The sequence below is a fragment of the Anoplopoma fimbria genome, chromosome 19, assembly GCF_027596085.1.
Source record: "Anoplopoma fimbria isolate UVic2021 breed Golden Eagle Sablefish chromosome 19, Afim_UVic_2022, whole genome shotgun sequence".
Lineage (NCBI taxonomy): Eukaryota > Metazoa > Chordata > Actinopteri > Perciformes > Anoplopomatidae > Anoplopoma > Anoplopoma fimbria.
The window spans coordinates 10,823,497-10,842,002 of NC_072467.1; the positions used below are offsets into that span (position 1 = coordinate 10,823,497).

Below are 18,506 nucleotides of genomic sequence, written 5' to 3' on the forward strand. Positions count from 1 at the left end.
TATGCCTGCCCAAGATGCATTGGGCTGAAGGCAAAAAAACACATGTCCTTTGCAAGGTTAAGATATTCACAATTTGTTTTTGCAGGGGAATCAGCAGATCTAGTCATGTGGGGCCAATACCCCAGAGCTTCTTTATTATATAATGTGCTATATGCTTGTTAAACTGTTTACAACAAAACACAGTGCTCCTGACCTAAATTGAACAGATCTCTAGTTCAACAGTGATCAGTCCACTTTGTGCCTCTGGAAAGCCCCGCACCGTCAGCAAATTACAACAGATTTTTTTCATGTTAATGAGGTTGAATTAAAAAATAATAATAATTACTCAACTTTTTTAAAATATTTACTCATACTGCTGAATTCATTTATATTTTGTAGCCATTTAGGAACACCACCTTCTTATGGTAGTGTTTTGCTGCCATGTACAGTAACATTATTGTAAACATTACATTTTGTTGTTGCATTTACTATTTATAACTGTAAAACATGTTTAACACAGTTTTGTTCTTTGCCAAGAGACAGACAAGCCTTCATATGCTTCAGCCTTTAATATGTTTACTTTTATATCAGCTGTGGCAAGGTGTGATCAATTATTCTGATGCATCACAATAGGATTTAAAGAAAAAGGCTACATTTACATTTGTTTAAAAATTCAAGTAAATTATTCCTGCTTGCTAAATACAAATAAAGAATCTGAGAACATCAAATCAGTTTTTGGTTGATGCGGTTTTGCTTTTACTTTCTGAACAAGCTTGAACCAAAAGCTCAGGCTACCACATGGAGACTAATAATTTTGCTCCTCTAATTAATGTCACTACCTTATTTTGTCGATATGAAACGTGGGTCAGACAGAAAATAAGCCCTCTTTGTAGTTCACTAAATATAAAGCAGCAACATGTTCCTCAACTGAGGGTCTTAAGATGACCAAGCTAGACCTTCCCTCTGATTAATCAAATTATCCCTTTGATACTGAAATCAGACCCGAACTTCAGATTTGTTTACTGCCTCCCTGAGAATGTGATCTTGATAAGATTACTTTGCACTCCAGCAGCACACCTGATTTTAAACAACTCAGTTCATTCTATATTGAGGCTTGAAACCATAAACATTTCTTTGACCACTTTAAGCTAAACCAAGACAGCACATCCACATTAAGGAAACATGTTTATTTAAACATTGAAGACAAGTACCAAATCCATTGTTCTCTGTAGACATTTGCAGGACAAGCATTTGACTTGGACCGCAAACCCAACAAACACTTCGGGTCTAACACACTGAATTTATTTAGGAGCTAACAAATGACGTAAGTGAGACCTTTTATGCCAGAAATATACTCTGGTAAGGCAATACACTTGCTCGGTTATAAGTTTAGGGCAAGATATTGTTTGTTTAAATTCTCCCATGTGCTCAAATTACACTTAATTGACATTAAATGTAAACTAAAGAGTCCCCTTTTCGCACTATTGCGCCACAATACTAAGCAGCAACATGTTTCGTCATTAAAGGGTTTATTGTCAACCTGGACCTTCCACCTGGTGAAGAGATGTTCCCTTTGATACTCAAAGCAAAAGCAAAAACAAAACAAAACAGCCATAACACACTAACTTCAGCTTGGTTTACTGCCTCCCTGTGAGTGTGACCTTGGTCAGATGATATTACACAATTCATAACATCAGCTCATTTTAGACTGACGCTGCAAACCATATTCACTGCTTTGACCATTTTAATCTAAACCAAGACAGCACATCCACTTTAAGGAAACTTGTTTATTTAAACATTGAGGACAAGTACAAAATCCATTGTTATCTGTAGACATTTGCAACTTCAATTAACAATTGCAAGTCGTTCACACTGGCTCCATCACAAGGTCAGAAGAGTGCTGATGTTACAGGCTCCTCACTGACAGCAGCTGGTGTCGCATGTCTTCTCTTTGCACACGCAGCCAGAGGCGCATTTGGTGCAGCCGGAGGGGCAGCATGGGCAGCAGCCTGAAATAAATGAATACAAACCTTAATTTAATAAAAGGCAAGTCCCTTTGAGATTAACATTGAGTTCCAATATGAATACTCAGATGAAGATTTAGCATGTTCGAACACAAAGCAGTATGCCAAAAATACCAATATGTCCTACTTCATCTGGTCAAATTTTGCAGTATAAGCCAGCATGCTTTCCTGGCTATTCTGACCCCAAATCCTTTGCACAGTGGATATAAGACCAAGAGGGTCACAGTTTGAGGTGCAATGTTATGGCAAAATAGAATGCCCCAATTGGATGCATACAATAGTACATACTTTGTAAGAGCAGCTGAATTATGTACTAAAAGAAGAAAAGCATGCAATTTGGAATGATCTCACTTCCAAGAATGGTCCCAGTGCAAAGGTTTATCAATAGAACATAAAAAAATATATATATTTAAAAGTAATGGCTAAAATGTCCATCTCGATAATAGCGACATAATATAATAAAACAATAAGGACATTTAAAGTTAAACAAATAGTAACAGCTAACATCAATTATGACTGATAAGGCTACATCACAGCTAAAGAATATAGCCTATGTGATTCAGGGAGAGACCTTCAAGGACACATTGCATCCAATAGTCTCTTTGAGTGGGTGAAAATGAAATCACCAATAAATTACTCCCGTCATTTAATCGATGTAAGGAGGTCATTTGACTTACTCTTCTTGCAGGTGGTGCAGGAGCAGTTTGTGCAAGTGCAGGATCCTCCACATTTGCAGGTTCCAGCTGGAAAACAAAACCAAACCAAACAGATCGGCTTCATATTGTCTTCTGATAACAAATAATCAAACAAAATAGAAAAATAACAATGTGAGAAATGTTGCGACTAAACCTAAACGTTAACAAACAACACTTACTCTTGGAGCAGTCGCAAGGGTCCATTTTTACGGTTGATGTCTCGTGTCTTCGTCTGAAGATGCTGTGTCACTGTGTTAATGTGTTGAAAAAATGAGATGTGTGGCGATTTATAGCATCCTCGAGACAACAGAGCCGGGTGCAAACTGAGCCTGTCACGCAGCACGCGGGCACGTAGTAGATGATTACAAAGAGGACTGTGCACACGACTTCTTGGTTAACCACCCAGAAGCGAGTAGAGAGAGAGAGAGAGAGTGTTGTCTGCAATCAGGGGCGCCGAAAAGGGGGGGTAAAGGAGACGGATTCTAGGGGCCCATGATGGAGGGGGGCCCAGAGAGGCCCCTAATGATGATGAAATTATAATACAGAAAAAATTCAGAGTTAGTGAGTTAGTATTCAGAGTGCTCAGTTCTTCCCCTACTGTACATGTCAACTGTCATGCTGTTCTTCTTTCACAAATATGGTAATGATAGTCAAAAATACCATTAAAATGCATAATTGTATGTAAAATAGCATCAAAAAATTTTGCCGCTGTGTTGGGGGCCCTGTAAAGATTCTTTTCATGGGGCCCAAAATCCCTAGCGGCGCCCCTGTCTGCAATTAACAAAAGCGCTCCTAGAGCTGTGGCCAAGGTGTATAGGCCAGTCTATAAATAACATTGTTCTCCTAATTTGTCCGGTATAGCTTTTTACTTTTTATCAACATTGATAGTCCGTCAGACATTAGCCTACATTTCCCTGATCATGAATCATTATCTGACACTGTCTGTGTGTATGATATACTGCATACATCATTATAAATATCAAAAATATCATATTCATATTTTGAGATCTAATGGTGAGCATATGAAGTGTGCTTTTAAAAACAATCCGAATTTACAAATAGCATAGATTTAGCTGCTGCTCTACCTTCAATGTAATAACATTAAAGATGGCTTTATCCTATTCAGTCATACCCCTAAATCCATGATAGTTTGACTAATTAAACTGAGGCAGCTAAATGGAATCCAGCCATCAATTACTTCAATAGTAAGACCTGTCCTTTTCTCACTGCGAAATGTTGAAAAATCTTCTGTGTGTAAAGGCCTTGTGACAGCAGTTTCTTATCCTGTTTTCAAGGCTGCAACAAATTATAATTTTTAATACTGATTAATTCTAGCTAGGGTGAATTGTTCTTTAGAAACCTAAGTTTTGTCTTGCAAAAACTTTGTTTGTCCTAATCACAAATATATTCAATGTAGAACAGTTGGCAATATTTCTTGATACTTACTTGAGGGATTTTCCAGAATTTATGCCGTCATTGATTATCTATTATTCAAAGAGTCATGTTTAAGACATTTTAAGCAGGGTGCACTAACACACATTTTCAAGAAGTTTTAACAGATCATCCACCTCGACCTCATGATTTCCAACACCTGAATACTTTAGCAGGACTTACAGGCACCACACTGAATATAAAACACACAGGACAAATGCTTTAAGAAATACCAAACAGGTTGATCTGGTCTTTTAATTTTTATACAAAATAACATTTCAAACTAATATAAAAAAGGTCTTCAACCTCAATCCAAGATCACCATCTTAATATGCAACACATACACACATCATCAGTCCCGCATTGATATGTCCAAATATTGTCCTCTCAATGTACTGGAGTGCTGCCCATTGCTGGCTGTGAAACTACTGGACAGTACTCGACAAATAATGTCCACTGTGGATGATGGTCTCCAGAGGATAACTTTGTGTCACAGTGTGTCCCCCATTGAGCCTCCTCTACTTGAACTGATTATCAATGAGGGTGCCCTTCATCTTCGCCTTCTTGGCCTCCAGCTCAGCCAGCTCCTGCAGCCTCCTCTTGCTCATGCCCTTCCTCTCCAGCTGCTTCTCGATCACTTTGGCGTTTTGGGCGTACGAGTCCGCCACCTCCCTGGCCTCGATCTCCTCCTCCTCCTCGTCGATGGTGGAAACTGTGACAGAGCTGAACTTGCCCATGTCTTTGGTCCGCTTGGTCATCATCACTCGGACCTTCTTGGGAGCCTCGGGCTGCTTCTGGCTGTAGACGCTGGTGTTGCCGAAGCCCTGCCCGAACTTGACCACGGCTCCGTCCACGATGAAGGTGGCCGGGTTGTTCTTCGCCTGGTGCTGGTAGAAGAGCAGCAGGCCGCACTTGCCGCACTTCTTGCGGTACTGCCTCTCGATGCCCTCGGCCCTCTTGAGGTACGCGCTTTCGTCCTGCTCCACGTTGCAGAACTTGTGGGCATGTTTGGCCCCATCGATAACCCTGGCTCGGTCCCGGGGCCTCATGGGCAGCTTCTCCAGCTGGCAGTCCAGAACCAAAACCATCTGGCCGCACAGGCAGTAGTAGACATGAAGAGGCTTCTCTCCGTCGTCGTACTCCTCTCGGTCTCTGGTATCCGAGCAAACAACACTTCTAGACACGACCTTCGGCATGTTTAGTCACTTAAATGTCTTATAATACTAGTCAGTAAGTCACCGCCTAATTCAAGCCTAGTGTTGAAACGCCATGGCGACGAAACACTGCTTGAAATGTTTTCCTGATCAGAAACGACGCGGGACTTCCGGTGTCCGTCACTGTTACTGTTCCTACCCGAAAACCAATCTCCTTATTGTTCCGCGTGATAACGTTCCGGGGATACGCAGGTCAAATGAACCCATCTGGTTGCTGACACTCACGTGGTAATGGCCAACTCTAACAGTTCCATGCATTACGTTTCTGACCTACATGATGATAAAGGACGAGAAAGTAACTGGTTTGTTTTAAAGTTAGGTAAATTGTTTGTTCGTAAAAAGCCTAGATAAATAAAATCAGTTTTTGGTCGACATGGGCTTACTTGCAGGACAAGCATTTGACTTGGACCGCAAACCCAACAAACACTTCGGGTCTAACACACTGAATTTATTTAGGAGCTAACAAATGACATAAGTGAGACCTTTTATGCCAGAAATATACTCTGGTAAGGCAATAAACTTGCTCGGTTATAAGTTTAGGGCAAGATATTGTTTGTTTAAATTCTCCCATGTGCTCAAATTACACTTAATTGACATTAAATGTAAACTAAAGAGTCCCCTTTTCGCACTATTGCGCCACAATACTAAGCAGCAACATGTTTCTTCATTAAAGGGCTTATTGTCAACCTGGACCTTCCACCTGGTGAAGAGATGTTCCCTTTGATACTCAAAGCAAAAACAAATTTCAGCTTGGTTTACTGCCTCCCTGTGAGTGTGACCTTGGTCGGATGATATTACACAATTCATAACATCAGCTCATTTTAGACTGACGCTGCAAACCATATTCACTGCTTTGACCATTTTAATCTAAATCAAGACAGCACATCCACTTTAAGGAAACTTGTTTATTTAAACATTGAGGACAAGTACAAAATCCATTGTTATCTGTAGACATTTGCAACTTCAATTAACAATTGCAAGTTGTTCACACTGGCTCCATCACAAGGTCAGAAGAGGGCTGATGTTACAGGCTCCTCACTGACAGCAGCTGGTGTCGCATGTCTTCCCTTTGCACACGCAGCCAGAGGCGCATTTGGTGCAGCCGGAGGGGCAGCATGGGCAGCAGCCTGAGAGAGAGAGAAAAAAAAAAAAAAAAATGTTATGTAAACCTTAATTTAGTCAGGCAAGTCCCTTGAGTTTAACTGAGACTAGATTCCACCACACATAGACACTGCATATTTGAGCAAAAAATGGTCAACTGTTTACACCTTTTATGTTAGGTGTTATGTTAATTAAGCCAATTAGAGCCACCTGGCTGTTGCCAACATTTCATTTAAAGAGGCAATTTTAGATAAACTCGGAACATAGGGAAGAATTATACGTCTCTAGCAGGCTTAATTACAGAGTACTGATGAAATATAAAATCACAGTCAATTTAATGATCCGGGGGAGAGACATTAGGACAAATTGCATCCTACAGTCATTCTGAATGGATGAACTAAATCACCAACAAATTACTCCGTACTCGATGTAACGATGTCATTTGACTTACTCTTCTTGCAGGTGGTGCAGGAACAATTTGTGCAAGTGCAGGATCCCCCACAGTTGCAGGTTCCAGCTGGAAAACAAAAATCAAGCAGAAGGGCTTCATATGTCTGCTGATAACAAACAAAAATATACTACTACAATCATGAGAAATAGTAAGACCAAACCTAAACGTTACCAAAGGAGACTTACATTTGGAGCAGTCGCAAGGATCCATTTTTCAGTTGATGTCTCGTGTCTTCGTCTGAAGATGCTGAGTCGATAGTCTGGGATGAGTCTGTGTTGTGAACATGAGCGTTGGGCTTGGCTTTTATAGCATCCTCGAGACAACAGAGCCGGGTGCAAACTGAGCCTGTCGCGCAGCACGCGGGCACGTAGTAGATGATTACAAAGAGGACTGTGCACACGACTTCTTGGTTAACCACCCAGAAGCGAGAGAGAGAGAGAGAGAGAGAGAGAGAGAGAGAGAGAGAGAGAGAGAGAGAGAGAGAGAGAGAGAGAGAGAGAGAGAGAGAGAGAGAGACAACGCTTAAACTGTGGCATTAACTCACGCGGGAGTTCAGCAATAGAGTGTTTCATTTTCAGGGAGTCTATATGGGGGCAATAAGTAGCACCTGTGTCTACCACTATTGTTCTGGTCTTTGTTCATGTGTGTGGCCGAAGAGACGTTGCGTTGTGCAAAGTTCAATAGAAGTCATGCTCTTTTCTTTTGCGCACGGATTTGCAAAATGAAATGTCCAGTAATGTGGCGGAGTGAAAAGGTCAAGATGCGTCACGGGTGCAATCAAGACTTCCGATTTAGCCCATGGGGAGCAAAATATATAAAATAGGCAAATGTAATTAGGTAATTACTCACAAAATGAAGGCTCCTAAAGTTGAGAAAATTAGTAGCATTCAAGTCCTATAGCCTATTTTTTTTTTTTTTAATTAGGTAAAATAACATTTTAAAATATATTATCCGGTATAGCTTTTTACTTTTTATCAACATTGATAGTCCGTCAGACATTTCCCTTATCATGAATCATTATCTGACACTGTCTGTGTGTATGATATACTGCATACATCATTATAAATATCAAAAATATCATATTCATATTTTGAGATCTAATGGTGAGCATATGAAGTGTGCTTTTAAAAACAATCCGAATTTACAAATAGCATAGATTTAGCTGCTGCTCTACCTATTATTTTTAATAATCAATGAGGAGTCAAACAATGGATGCCTCTACTTAATTTAGTACATCTTACACGATATAGATTGCATATATATTTCTAATACCAGTTCAGTTCTAGCCTTTGTGTAATTAAAAAAACTTTAAGTTATTTTGTCTCGATAATGAAAATGTAAATGTCATTGTGACGTTCAACAATTCCAGATAAACATACCAGGAACAGTTTCATTCCCTCATTCATGTTGCTCCCATCACATGGTCCGTGTGGTTTCTCGGTGGGTCTGTGCACACGGTGCAAACAACCTGCCAAGTGTTTTGTTTTGTGCATTCCCTTTGCGCTCCTCTGCACCCGGCCGTTTCACCCAGCGCTCGGGAGCAAACCAAAGTAAATAGGCTGTTGTAATATGCTGCCTTTGCGTTTGATAGGCTAATGCAGAGACTATATCAAATAATAGGCAGGACAAAAAGATCAGCAATGTTTCTATCAATAACAATCACCACAATTTCATGATGAAACTGAAGTTAGAAGCCTACACTATTAGGGTACAAGCAGACATAGACGCAGGTGGGTAACTATTCACTTTTAATGTTCTCGGATGTAGGAGCTTGTTGTGGGAACCTGAAGGCAACATCGCCCCTGGTTTTGCGCTCGCCACCATCCGGCTGCTCTGGGTGTTTTTCCACTGAGTGCGTCGGTAAATGAACTGTCATTATGGGATGACGCGACCGATGTGAATCACTTTACAAAAGAGAAGATTTGGAGCTGAGTGCAACTTTTTTTTTTTTTTTTTTTTTTTTCAAACAACTATAATAAGAAAAGGAACACAACACATCCATTACGGTCTACATGGCATTACGAGAAACGTGCCTCCTGGGAGAAAATAAGATCCCACATTCTTCCAAGAAACCAAAATTACGCAGAAAAATGAATAAATAACACACATGTAAAAATGCCCACTCTATGTAGTACAACCGTAACAAATGTACCCTTGGTTTTATTATTTCACTTAATTTAAGTGAATTAGCCTACTTTCAACGGAAATAGAGAAGGTGTGATGCTGTGATGAAACGTTTTTTTGTAACTTTCAGGATGAATAAGGGGAAACACAACAAATAGAGAATCGTAGGCACCCTTGAGGTGTAAACAATGTAAGATAAGATAAGATAAGATAATCCTTTATTAGTCCCGCAGCGGGGAAATTTGCAGAGTAAAGTGCACACAAGAGACATAGCAGAAGAAGACAAGCTAAAAATAAAAAATAAAAAATAAGATAAAAAATAAATAAAATAAAAAATGAAAAATAAAATAAAACAAGTATTATAAATAAGCAATAATAAAAATAAAAAAAACAGTAGAAAAAACAACAATAACTGAAATACTATATTTACAGACAGAGAAAAAAACAACAACTATTTCAACTACTTTTAACTTTTTTAACCATTATTGCACAGTGCAATGTGCAATGTATTGCACAGGTTTCTATTGTCATGTTATTATGTTATTATTGTCCTGTGGTCATGTGGTCTGCTGGGAGCAGAGTTGGTTGTGCAGCCTGACAGCAGCAGGAAGGAAGGACCTGCGGTACCTCTCCTTCACACACCGGGGGTGAAGCAGCCGGTGGCTGAAGGAGCTGCACAGAGCTGCCAGGGTGTCCTGCATGGGGTGAGAGGTGTTGTTCATCAGGGATGACAGCTTGGCCATCACCCTCCTGGGTGACAGTTACAGTTATCGTTTACAACAGCCTAGACTTTCTTGTGTAAATCAGTTTCTGTCATTTCTGATTCAGCGGAAGGGACATAATTACAGATGGTGTGATTGTTACAGTAACTCATCTGCAGTGGTTAAGATTAATTATTTAAACAGGATGTTGGAGTAGGTGATTAGTGAAGTATAATAAATGCAAAATCACTTCAGAACACCAATTAAGCTCAGTGAGCCGTGATTCTTCATTTGGTTTGTTAGGACTCAGTTTGGATTCTGGCGTAGTAACTTGAACACAAAGGTGTAAATGTGCCAATCAAACACTGCACAGAGAGGTGCTGTTTGTGTCAGCGAGCTCTAGAGGGAGACATCTACACATTTATATACATAGAGAGAAACATTGTGGGACAGGAAAGAACTCAATTCCAAAATCAGGTATTTGAGCAATTTGTTTTTAAGATGCATATTAAAAAAAAGGTAGTATGCATTTTACTTTGTCTGCAGAATTATTTTTTTCAAATCTATGAATCAACTAGGCCATGTGAATGGAATCAATCTGTGTATGCATACATTTCAACCTTTAATATTACTGTTATATTTAGAAGTTATTCAAAGGGAAAGTGAAAGATACACTTGTGACATGTAGTACACCATGTACCCATGTATGAAGGAGCAGGAAACCAAAACATGATCACTGTATATTGTCACCTTTAATCAAACTATATAAGAGTTACTTGTGTGGATATACATTAAATAAGTGTCAATGGACTAAAAAAATAAAATTAACTACAGTAAGCATAGAGTAGAAAGAGGAGCTCCTTGCATGAGATCATTCACAGTAAACACTTCTCTGTTTGTGACAGGTTGGAAGTGTTGAAATACAGTCCAGCCACAAGACAGGTAAATAAATATTTGTTTTCCTCCAGTTCTTACTTTTGCTGTGTGCATGCTTTGGGGTGTGTGTGTGTGTGTGTGTGTGTGTGTGTGTGTGTGTGTGTGTGTGTGTGTGTGTGTGTGTGTGTGTGTGTGTGTGTGTGTGTGTGTGTGTGTGTGTGTGTGTGTGTGTGTGTAAAGGGCAGAGTTCAGGGGACGGTTCGGGGGGAATTTGATCCCTGAACCCAGTATGGGGCAAGGAACAAGCACTAGTGATTTTATTTTGCATTAAAGCAGATGTAGGGTTGTTTGAAATAGGCAATGCAAGGTTTAATTCCTGTAATACCATTTCTGATGACTTATGGATGTGAATATAAATGCATCTGATAAAGACCTCAGTTGATTTTACATGTATTATATACATAATCTAATATATCATAATAGGATGAAGCACATTCCATTAATTGGAATCAATACTTATTAGAAATTAACTAATTAAAAAACAACTTTTTATGAGCATGTTAAGGAAGATTATGTCACCAAGACTCTGAAAAGAGCAGATCTGACTGGAAGATCAAGTCTTGCTGTCACTGGGCTCCTTGTTATTTGCTGAGCATGTCGGGATCTTGTTTCACCAGGACAAATGTTTATTTCTGTTTCCATCTATTTCTCTTCCAGCTTCTAGAAAAATTCTTCCTAGAATGCATGGTGAATTGACATCAGCAGGGCGTGGTTCATTCTTCAGTAAACAATTTGTCACATTAAGCCATATGCTTACTGTCGCAAATCGAATGCTGGTGGACACGCATACGTGTGTGGAGGAAGGAGGGCTCCAATTCCAGGAAGGTTCAGACACTTCTGTCGTCCTTAAGCAGGTCAGTTCAGCAGCAGTAACCAGTTCACCGATGAGCTCTTTTTCAAAGTCCTGCCAAATTAATCCTTGAAAAGCATGATACACCTTTTTGAGATTTCTTAGAGAAGCCATAGAGTTTAACACTGAAGTATTTTCAGTTTTTATAAAGCTGCTAACAAGGTGAAAATGCTTTTAGAGTGTGTGGTATATTTTGTTTTGAGTGAAGGCAACTGCCCTGCATTCTGTCCTACAGAATAATTGATATGCTGCTGTATTTATTTCCGATTTATAACAGTAACATTTGCTAATGGTGATTATTCCCGATTCATCCATTTGGGTTCATTCTTCCTGTTTTTGAAACATACATATGAGGTGAAGGGTCATAATCAGTTATCTAAATTAGATACAAACCATTATAAAGAATTTAAAAAAAAAAGGTCGAGCTGAGACATATTGAGAACTACATCACTTGGGTAACTACTTTTGAGAGAGAGAAGCTCTAGCCTGCATGGAGCTTCTGCAGTTTCTACTTACTCTGCATTACCTTCACATGTATGTGGCTGCTGTGTCCACAGTGCTTAGCATCGTATGGTCATTCCACAACAAAGGTGTGGGGCATTCACTGTTGAGTGATCTGATTGGGTCGGAGAGATGGTAATTAATCATGTTAAACAGAGCATATCAGAAGCAAGCTCAGGACTTCTAATCAGCAGCAGCAAGGGTGAAGAGGGGCTGTCATTTGAAGTCCAGTTAACAAGCATCCACTCAAAAAAGTACAGTTGTATTAATAGAGGAGTTAAAGAAGGGGACATAAAGCATTTTGAGCTATTATGGCACAGGTATAGTGGTTTGCGTTGGGACTGTGGCAATTTCTACAGGTATGATGGTTTAATTACATTGTCTTGAAACTAGCCTTTTTTTCTCCTTGCTGTTTCATGCTATGGTGAATGTGTATGTAAGCTGCCTGTCTTGTTCAGGTTAGTCCGTCATGTTTTCCAAATATACCTGGTAGCAGGCGTTCCTTATTGTCGACTGGGAGACCTGGGCCTGGTGTTCCCAGTTGGCCTCCCTCTGTCTGCTTCGCTGCGGCAGCATCTCTCCGCTCCTTCTTTTACAAGTTGTTTTTGTTTTGTTTGTTATGCTACCTTGGTCTAACTTTATCATTTGTCTTACACATTTAAAATACCTGAAATCATTCTTTTTACCTTTTAATTCGGTTCTATTAAAACTATATTTTCTTGAAACTTTATCATGTTGTGAATGGCCTAAGTAGTAAGAAGTTTTATTTTTATTTTTATAAACCATAAGCTCAAAGTATGGACACAGTATCCACAGCTTCTTTTAAATTGCAATGCCATCCAGTTCTTATTGGGATTTTACAAGTCTTTTACAGAGTCCTCACAAAGAAACAGAATATCTAACACACAATACTAACTGCTACCTTTGCACATTATGTTTTTGACAGAATTTTATCCAGCTCTTTTCCGTCACAGTGCTGTTGTTTCGTTCTCTTCCACACAAATCTTTAGAAGGCTGTCAAGGTGGTTTAGCGCAAGATTGATCATACACTACATTACACTCTCTTCACAGACAGTGCCATGGACCATGTGCTGAACATTGCTGATAGCTACATCTTCAGTCCGTTTGTTTACCCGGCCTCATGGCCTGAGGACTGGGCTCTCCGTCAGATCATCAGCCTGTGGGTGGTGACCAACCTGGGAGCAGTGCTGATTTACCTGGGCTTTGGTGCTCTTAGCTTCCACTATGTGTTTGACCATAAGCTCATGAAACATCCACTGTTTATTAAAGTAAGAAACCAACTAAAAACTATTCATAAGCAAACTTGTTGCAGATTCTAACTTTGTGTGTGATCCAACTACAGAACCAGGTAAGAAAAGAGATTCAACTATCAACGGTCTCCATCTTCTGGATGAGCTTCCCCACTGTGGCCCTTTTCTTCCTGGAGATCAGGGGAAACAGCAAACTTTATGACAACATCAGTAAATCTTCTCTGGGTGAGAAAACAGTAACATGAAACATTAAAACCAAGGGTTCAACTCACAATTGACTTACCTAATGTTGACTGAAAATAGCTAACAATCAAGTATTTCTCCTTTTATTAAAACAGAGTATGAAACAATTAAACTGAATGATATCCATTAACGTACTGGTTTGTTTCTGTTTCAGGCTGGCCTGGATTGTTCCTGAGCATTGTTGGTTTCTTGTTATTTACTGACATGTGTATCTACTGGATACACCGCTCCATGCACCATAAGAACATCTACAAGGTGAGCTTGAACATGTTTATGGCTAGTTTAATGCTGCTCCTCACAACTGTTTTTATATAAACAATAAAACCAAATGGCTGTGTCATTTGAGAGGTGTCCTTTGAAGTGATAAAAGTACTTTATCACCTGACTCTGCAGTTCCCCTCTTCAGATGATTTTAGCGTCTCTCACTTCATTGTTTTGGTTTTAAAGGCAAGGTCTTTACTGTACTGTTTTGGTCCTGTTTTACCGCTCTCATCAACTTGTTTTCATCTTTTTGTACCTCGTTTGCCTGACGTATTTTTTCACAGTCCTAATATTCAGTCATTGCATTTGTGTTCCCATCTCTCAGCACTTACATAAGCAGCACCATATATTCAAGATCCCTACGCCTTTTGCCAGCCACGCTTTCCACCCACTGGACGGCTTCCTGCAGAGCTTACCCTATCACATCTACCCCTTCATATTTCCCCTTCACAAGGTGAATCTTCTTGACACTATTCTAAACATTTGACGTTACAGTATAGGAAATTAGGAGCTTAACTGCATATTTCACAATGATGTTAAAAATTGACTTTAGTTAGTTCAAGTCCAGCTGCATGTCAAATGACATATGCATGTTTACATTGCATTGCAGGTGGTCTACCTCTCACTCTTTGTCTTTGTCAACATCTGGACCATTTCTATACACGATGGAGACTACCGCCTCCCCGGCCCCCTGATATGTCTGATCAATGGTGCCGCTCACCACGTAGACCATCATCTCTTCTTCAACTACAACTACGGACAATACTTCACACTCTGGGATCGTTTTGGGGGCTCCTACCGGCACCCGTCAGCCCTGCTGGGGAAGGGACCACATGACCACGTTCGCAAGCTCATGGCAGAGGCTGCACACACACAGTGATGACGGAGCTACACTCAGGATGTTCTTTACTGGTTTAAACTTCCCCAGGGAGGTTCCTACAGAGATTCCTCAGCCTGGGTCACGATGCAAGAGACAGATGCATCAGATGCAAAACCAGCCACCAGTGACTCTAAACAGAGCTTTTCCCAACTGAAAATGTTAAATACAACAAAATTTAAAGCAGTTTTGTAGGGCATCATATTTTCCCATACAATGGATAAATGCACTGCCTAGAGACAAGTAGGCTGGAAATAACACTGTACCATATTGAATAAAGAACAGCCATCTCGAGGTTTAAGTGATACCTGTACTCAAGCAAGCCTCAAAAATGAACGTTTAGTTCAAATAAACCCTCAATTGTTGGAATGGAAGGCTGACAGACTGGTTTTTTTACCCAGAGCTCACACATAATGTGCGCCCTGACTTTCTGAATTCAGCACAAAATAAGAAGAAAATGTAGAAACAACAGAGGCAGAACATTGAATGCTACTCTTTTTCATTTATGTTATTATGAATTTATTATTTTACATTCATATTTATAAGTACTACAGTATAAATCCAAAAGTAAAGCAAAATACATTTTCCATCATTTCAGCTTAGTTGGAACATAATTTAAATAATTCAAAAGACACAATAAAATGTGTCTTTGAATCCATTGTCCACTTTCTTTTTCTGTCCTACGGTTGGATTCCTGATTAGTCTTTCAGCTTCCAGTGCTCGGTGTGTTTTCGTGCAAGCTCTGCAGGGCGAGGTCTGTCCACTTCATCTCTTGTTCTTTCACAGACTCTGTGGAGCCTCCGTTGTCCTGCTCAGCCTCAGGCAATTCAGTCTGACAGAAAACAGCAGAGAAAAGATGCATTGAAAAAGAGAAGCACTTCACTCTCATTTTTACCAATAGTATGATGGTGTCAAGACATAAACTGGATATTTGAGGTGAAAAGATCAATCTAAATTCAAATGAAACAGGAATGTTTTTTGTCAGATATTTAGACAGGGGAGGAGCTTTTAGTTGTTCATTATTGACACAACAACTTATTTGCAAAAACAAATAACTAAACTAAAAGTAATTAGTATGTCAACATTTAAAAGCATACAGGGGCAAATTTGTTGGATCAGAATGAGTTGTATGTTGGATGAAAGTATGTAAGGCCTGATTTGCTAGTGTGTTGAGCCTGAAAGGGGACCACTGTCACTTTGAGCAGGTAAGTAGAGCTTTCTTTGCTTACCATCCTCAAAGCTACTTGCTCTCAGTTTTAAAAGTTTGAGACTAGCACCAATTGCCTCAGAGCAGATCAAATTGACTGGATTTCAAGAAACATTAACTTGAGGCTGCTTCTTAGCATGCTTCATTAGATTTGTAAATTGCCTAAAACACTGTACTGTGCCCTGTTGAAGACTGGTAGCCCCAACAATGCTAGGGAGTTCCCTGTCATGACCTCCACTGGGGGACTATACTGTCTGTCATCAATACAATACGCTGAATTGACAGAAACGTTAGCTTTTGAGTGACATGTCCTCCTAAACGAAAACCAAATCTTTGTTCAAAATGTCGAAGAGAAATTTCGGCACTGGCCTGGGATCAAACTATAAAAAGGTGTTGCTCATGCTAACATTGATCTGCTTGCACAGCATTTACCAGAGGGATGGTGACATCTTCATACGGCAGTCGGTCTTCCCTCCAGGCATCATCAGTGAGGTCCAGGACTCTCCCGTCTCGTTGGATTTCACTGTCCATCCTCTGACTCACAGATGTTCTCCCCTGGCCGAGTCAGCCGCAAGCAAACAGCAACACTTTACAAGCTATGGTAGAAGTTAAAGATAGCCTGTCAGAGTCCTCCGCTACCCTTACACATAGAACAGTACGCCTAAAAAACAAGTAGTAACACAATTTAGCAAAGTCTTTGAACAACTGGGTTTGAGTATGGTTCCTTTAACAAGCGGATTTCAGTTTCTAGTTTTTAGCTCAGCCGTTTGAGCAAAGCAGATGCGGCAATTGCGCGAAACAGCTGACGCTTGGTGATGACGTAGACAATGATGCCTTCACGTGCAGGGGAACTGGAACATTGGCTACACACATTCTGTGTTACAGTGCCAGCTCAGTCACAGCCAATTAATAATAACTATGATAGCTATAATACAAATAATACGTTAATAATAATAATAATAATAATAATAATAATAATAATAATAATAACATATAACATATAACAATAACATACTACATTCATAATTATGATGATAATAATAAGAGTAAAATGTATTCTGTATTTTATATAAAAGATAAAAACGCTGCGGTTTAAAGACCTAGGGAAATCTACTAAACGGACCCTGGGTAGGATTATTTAATTTAGTCAGATTACAGTTTTCAATTAATATAACCGAATATAACCGACTATAACCGAATATAACCGACTATAACCGGCCATTCCCTTAATGTTTTGTAGTTTCCATGGTAACCAGACGTCTCTTCCTGCAGCGGGCCTTGGCCAGATAAAGACGTCGCAGATTGTTGTGTTGGTTTACACCACTTGAAGGTAACTATATTAAACTTATGACAGAATGAAGCTCTGAGTTTGTAACTTGTGTCTTTGTAAGTTGTACAATATTGAAGACTCATCAAATCCTTATATAGCTAAATATTTATTTTTTCATCAATCACATGTATTTCATACGCTTGATTTTGATGTTTGTATTAGGTGAACAAAACCAGAGAAAACCTCAGCATCACTCATCCCCATGCAGTGATGTCAGCCTCTCAAGAACAGCAGGCAGAAGAAAGAGAAACATGTGTCAACCCTGGAAACCCTGTTTTCTCCTGCATGATGACTCCAGCGGCTAAAGATGTCCCTCCAGCGCCCCACAATCTACTGTACAGGACCACCTCCAGTCAATATGGACTTCTCCCTCCAACCTTTGAAAGCTCTCCGTGTACTTTCCACCCAAAATCACAAAGCTTCTCCAAAGACTTGTGCAAGAGTGGGATGTATTGTGACAACTCCTTCAATACTGCCCTAGACCGAAGCAGGGTGTATGACTGTCCCAATTTACAGCACACTGTATAAATGCATGATTGACTTCTTGAAGTGGTGTTTTTAATTCATTAGAAGTTTTAGTTTAGAAGATATGGGCCATTAAGTGAATTAGTCTAAATGGAAAAAGAATGCCTCAATGCATGCACAATCGTCCTCTTTAATAACAAGACCCTTTTATTACAGCATTATATTATGTTATCAGGTCAGAGCCTATGAGGTTTTTCATTATTCATTCTTATGGAGAAATTATTAATGTCAGACATCAGCTGCTTCTTATGGTATTAGGGAATTCAGTGTTTAATCCCTGGCTGTAAAGATCAAAACAAGATTGTATTTGTTCTGGTCTGTCATATTTGCAAAACTGCATATGGTGGCCATTATATTAGGTATACCATCGTATCTATGAGTGAGAGCTCAGATGCCCAAATTCTGAGACATCAAACAAGACATGAGTTCCATCCATCATCCGGGTCGCTTATCCCAGCTGAAGGGCTTGAAGCCTATAGATGTCAAACCATTTTTGTTATGATTACATAGAGAAGGAAGTATAAACTTACTAAAATGGACTGCAGTCTGGAACATTTTTATTGTTTTTACCATTTACAATTAAGATTCACCTGGGAAATTGAACCTCTTGATCCCTAGTTCCCCCATTACATTTCCTCTAGCTTTAAAGTTAGAAGAAACAATCCCCACTGTATGATAATATCACATGTATTCTGAATTGTATTGTTCTAGCACGTCAATTTGATTTGATTATTCTTATACAATAAAGACTCAAATATTCAAGTTTACGACACCATGTATTTAAA

General features: G+C 39.5%; 6 protein-coding genes across 7 annotated transcripts; 2 read left to right on the top strand and 4 right to left on the bottom strand.

The window, feature by feature from the left end:
* Positions 1-1,728: 1,728 nt before the first annotated feature.
* On the bottom strand, positions 1,729-3,104 carry LOC129108547 (metallothionein B-like). Its single transcript, XM_054620403.1, has 3 exons — positions 2,878-3,104; positions 2,681-2,746; positions 1,729-1,988 (listed from the first exon to the last, which is right to left on the bottom strand). Exons 1-3 carry the CDS (start codon positions 2,900-2,902, stop codon positions 1,897-1,899), a joined length of 183 nt encoding a protein of 60 aa, XP_054476378.1. The 5' UTR covers positions 2,903-3,104; the 3' UTR covers positions 1,729-1,896.
* Positions 3,105-4,350: 1,246 nt separating this feature from the next.
* On the bottom strand, positions 4,351-5,586 carry steep1 (STING1 ER exit protein 1). The gene has a single exon (XM_054620680.1). The coding sequence runs from the start codon at positions 5,323-5,325 to the stop codon at positions 4,648-4,650; it is 678 nt and encodes a 225-aa protein (XP_054476655.1). The 5' UTR covers positions 5,326-5,586; the 3' UTR covers positions 4,351-4,647.
* A 647-nt stretch (positions 5,587-6,233) lies between these two features.
* On the bottom strand, positions 6,234-7,274 carry LOC129108399 (metallothionein B). The gene is made up of 3 exons (XM_054620196.1): positions 7,081-7,274; positions 6,896-6,961; positions 6,234-6,470 (listed from the first exon to the last, which is right to left on the bottom strand). Exons 1-3 carry the CDS (start codon positions 7,103-7,105, stop codon positions 6,379-6,381), a joined length of 183 nt encoding a protein of 60 aa, XP_054476171.1. The 5' UTR covers positions 7,106-7,274; the 3' UTR covers positions 6,234-6,378.
* Positions 7,275-9,613: 2,339 nt separating this feature from the next.
* LOC129108713 (lathosterol oxidase-like) lies at positions 9,614-15,026 on the top strand. Of its 2 annotated transcripts, none has more exons than XM_054620613.1 (8): positions 9,614-9,723; positions 10,626-10,662; positions 11,314-11,510; positions 13,079-13,296; positions 13,371-13,503; positions 13,676-13,776; positions 14,108-14,236; positions 14,393-15,026. In XM_054620613.1, exons 4-8 carry the CDS (start codon positions 13,087-13,089, stop codon positions 14,660-14,662), a joined length of 843 nt encoding a protein of 280 aa, XP_054476588.1. In that variant the 5' UTR covers positions 9,614-9,723; positions 10,626-10,662; positions 11,314-11,510; positions 13,079-13,086; the 3' UTR covers positions 14,663-15,026. The 2 variants fall into 2 exon arrangements, with proteins under 2 accessions (XP_054476588.1, XP_054476589.1); XM_054620614.1 differs by having other exon boundaries at positions 9,614-9,730; positions 14,393-14,977.
* Positions 15,027-15,197: 171 nt separating this feature from the next.
* Positions 15,198-16,695, bottom strand: anapc13 (anaphase promoting complex subunit 13). The gene is made up of 2 exons (XM_054620695.1): positions 16,299-16,695; positions 15,198-15,491 (listed from the first exon to the last, which is right to left on the bottom strand). The coding sequence occupies exons 1-2, from the start codon at positions 16,395-16,397 to the stop codon at positions 15,366-15,368; spliced, it is 225 nt and encodes a 74-aa protein (XP_054476670.1). The 5' UTR covers positions 16,398-16,695; the 3' UTR covers positions 15,198-15,365.
* Positions 16,696-17,137: 442 nt separating this feature from the next.
* LOC129108893 (piercer of microtubule wall 2 protein) lies at positions 17,138-17,784 on the top strand. Its single transcript, XM_054620817.1, has 2 exons — positions 17,138-17,196; positions 17,359-17,784. The coding sequence occupies exon 2, from the start codon at positions 17,407-17,409 to the stop codon at positions 17,722-17,724; it is 318 nt and encodes a 105-aa protein (XP_054476792.1). The 5' UTR covers positions 17,138-17,196; positions 17,359-17,406; the 3' UTR covers positions 17,725-17,784.
* The last annotated feature ends 722 nt before the right edge of the window (positions 17,785-18,506 follow it).

Coding starts and splice junctions, on each gene's coding strand:
- anapc13 (XM_054620695.1), bottom strand. CDS start 16,397: ATGGACAGTGAAATCCAACGAGACGGGAGAGTCCTGGACCTCACTGAT. Junction 15,492..16,298: donor AAGATGTCACCATCCCTCTG/GTAAATGCTGTG, acceptor GTTTTCTGTCAG/ACTGAATTGCCTGAGGCTGA.
- LOC129108893 (XM_054620817.1), top strand. CDS start 17,407: ATGTCAGCCTCTCAAGAACAGCAGGCAGAAGAAAGAGAAACATGTGTC.
- LOC129108399 (XM_054620196.1), bottom strand. CDS start 7,105: ATGGATCCTTGCGACTGCTCCAAAT. Junction 6,962..7,080: donor TCCTTGCGACTGCTCCAAAT/GTAAGTCTCCTT, acceptor TTTGTTTTCCAG/CTGGAACCTGCAACTGTGGG. Junction 6,471..6,895: donor CTGCACCACCTGCAAGAAGA/GTAAGTCAAATG, acceptor TCTCTCTCTCAG/GCTGCTGCCCATGCTGCCCC.
- LOC129108713 (XM_054620613.1), top strand. CDS start 13,087: ATGGACCATGTGCTGAACATTGCTGATAGCTACATCTTCAGTCCGTTT. Junction 13,504..13,675: donor CATCAGTAAATCTTCTCTGG/GTGAGAAAACAG, acceptor TTTCTGTTTCAG/GCTGGCCTGGATTGTTCCTG. Junction 14,237..14,392: donor TCATATTTCCCCTTCACAAG/GTGAATCTTCTT, acceptor ATTGCATTGCAG/GTGGTCTACCTCTCACTCTT.
- steep1 (XM_054620680.1), bottom strand. CDS start 5,325: ATGCCGAAGGTCGTGTCTAGAAGTGTTGTTTGCTCGGATACCAGAGAC.
- LOC129108547 (XM_054620403.1), bottom strand. CDS start 2,902: ATGGACCCTTGCGACTGCTCCAAGA. Junction 2,747..2,877: donor CCCTTGCGACTGCTCCAAGA/GTAAGTGTTGTT, acceptor TTTGTTTTCCAG/CTGGAACCTGCAAATGTGGA. Junction 1,989..2,680: donor CTGCACCACCTGCAAGAAGA/GTAAGTCAAATG, acceptor CATTTATTTCAG/GCTGCTGCCCATGCTGCCCC.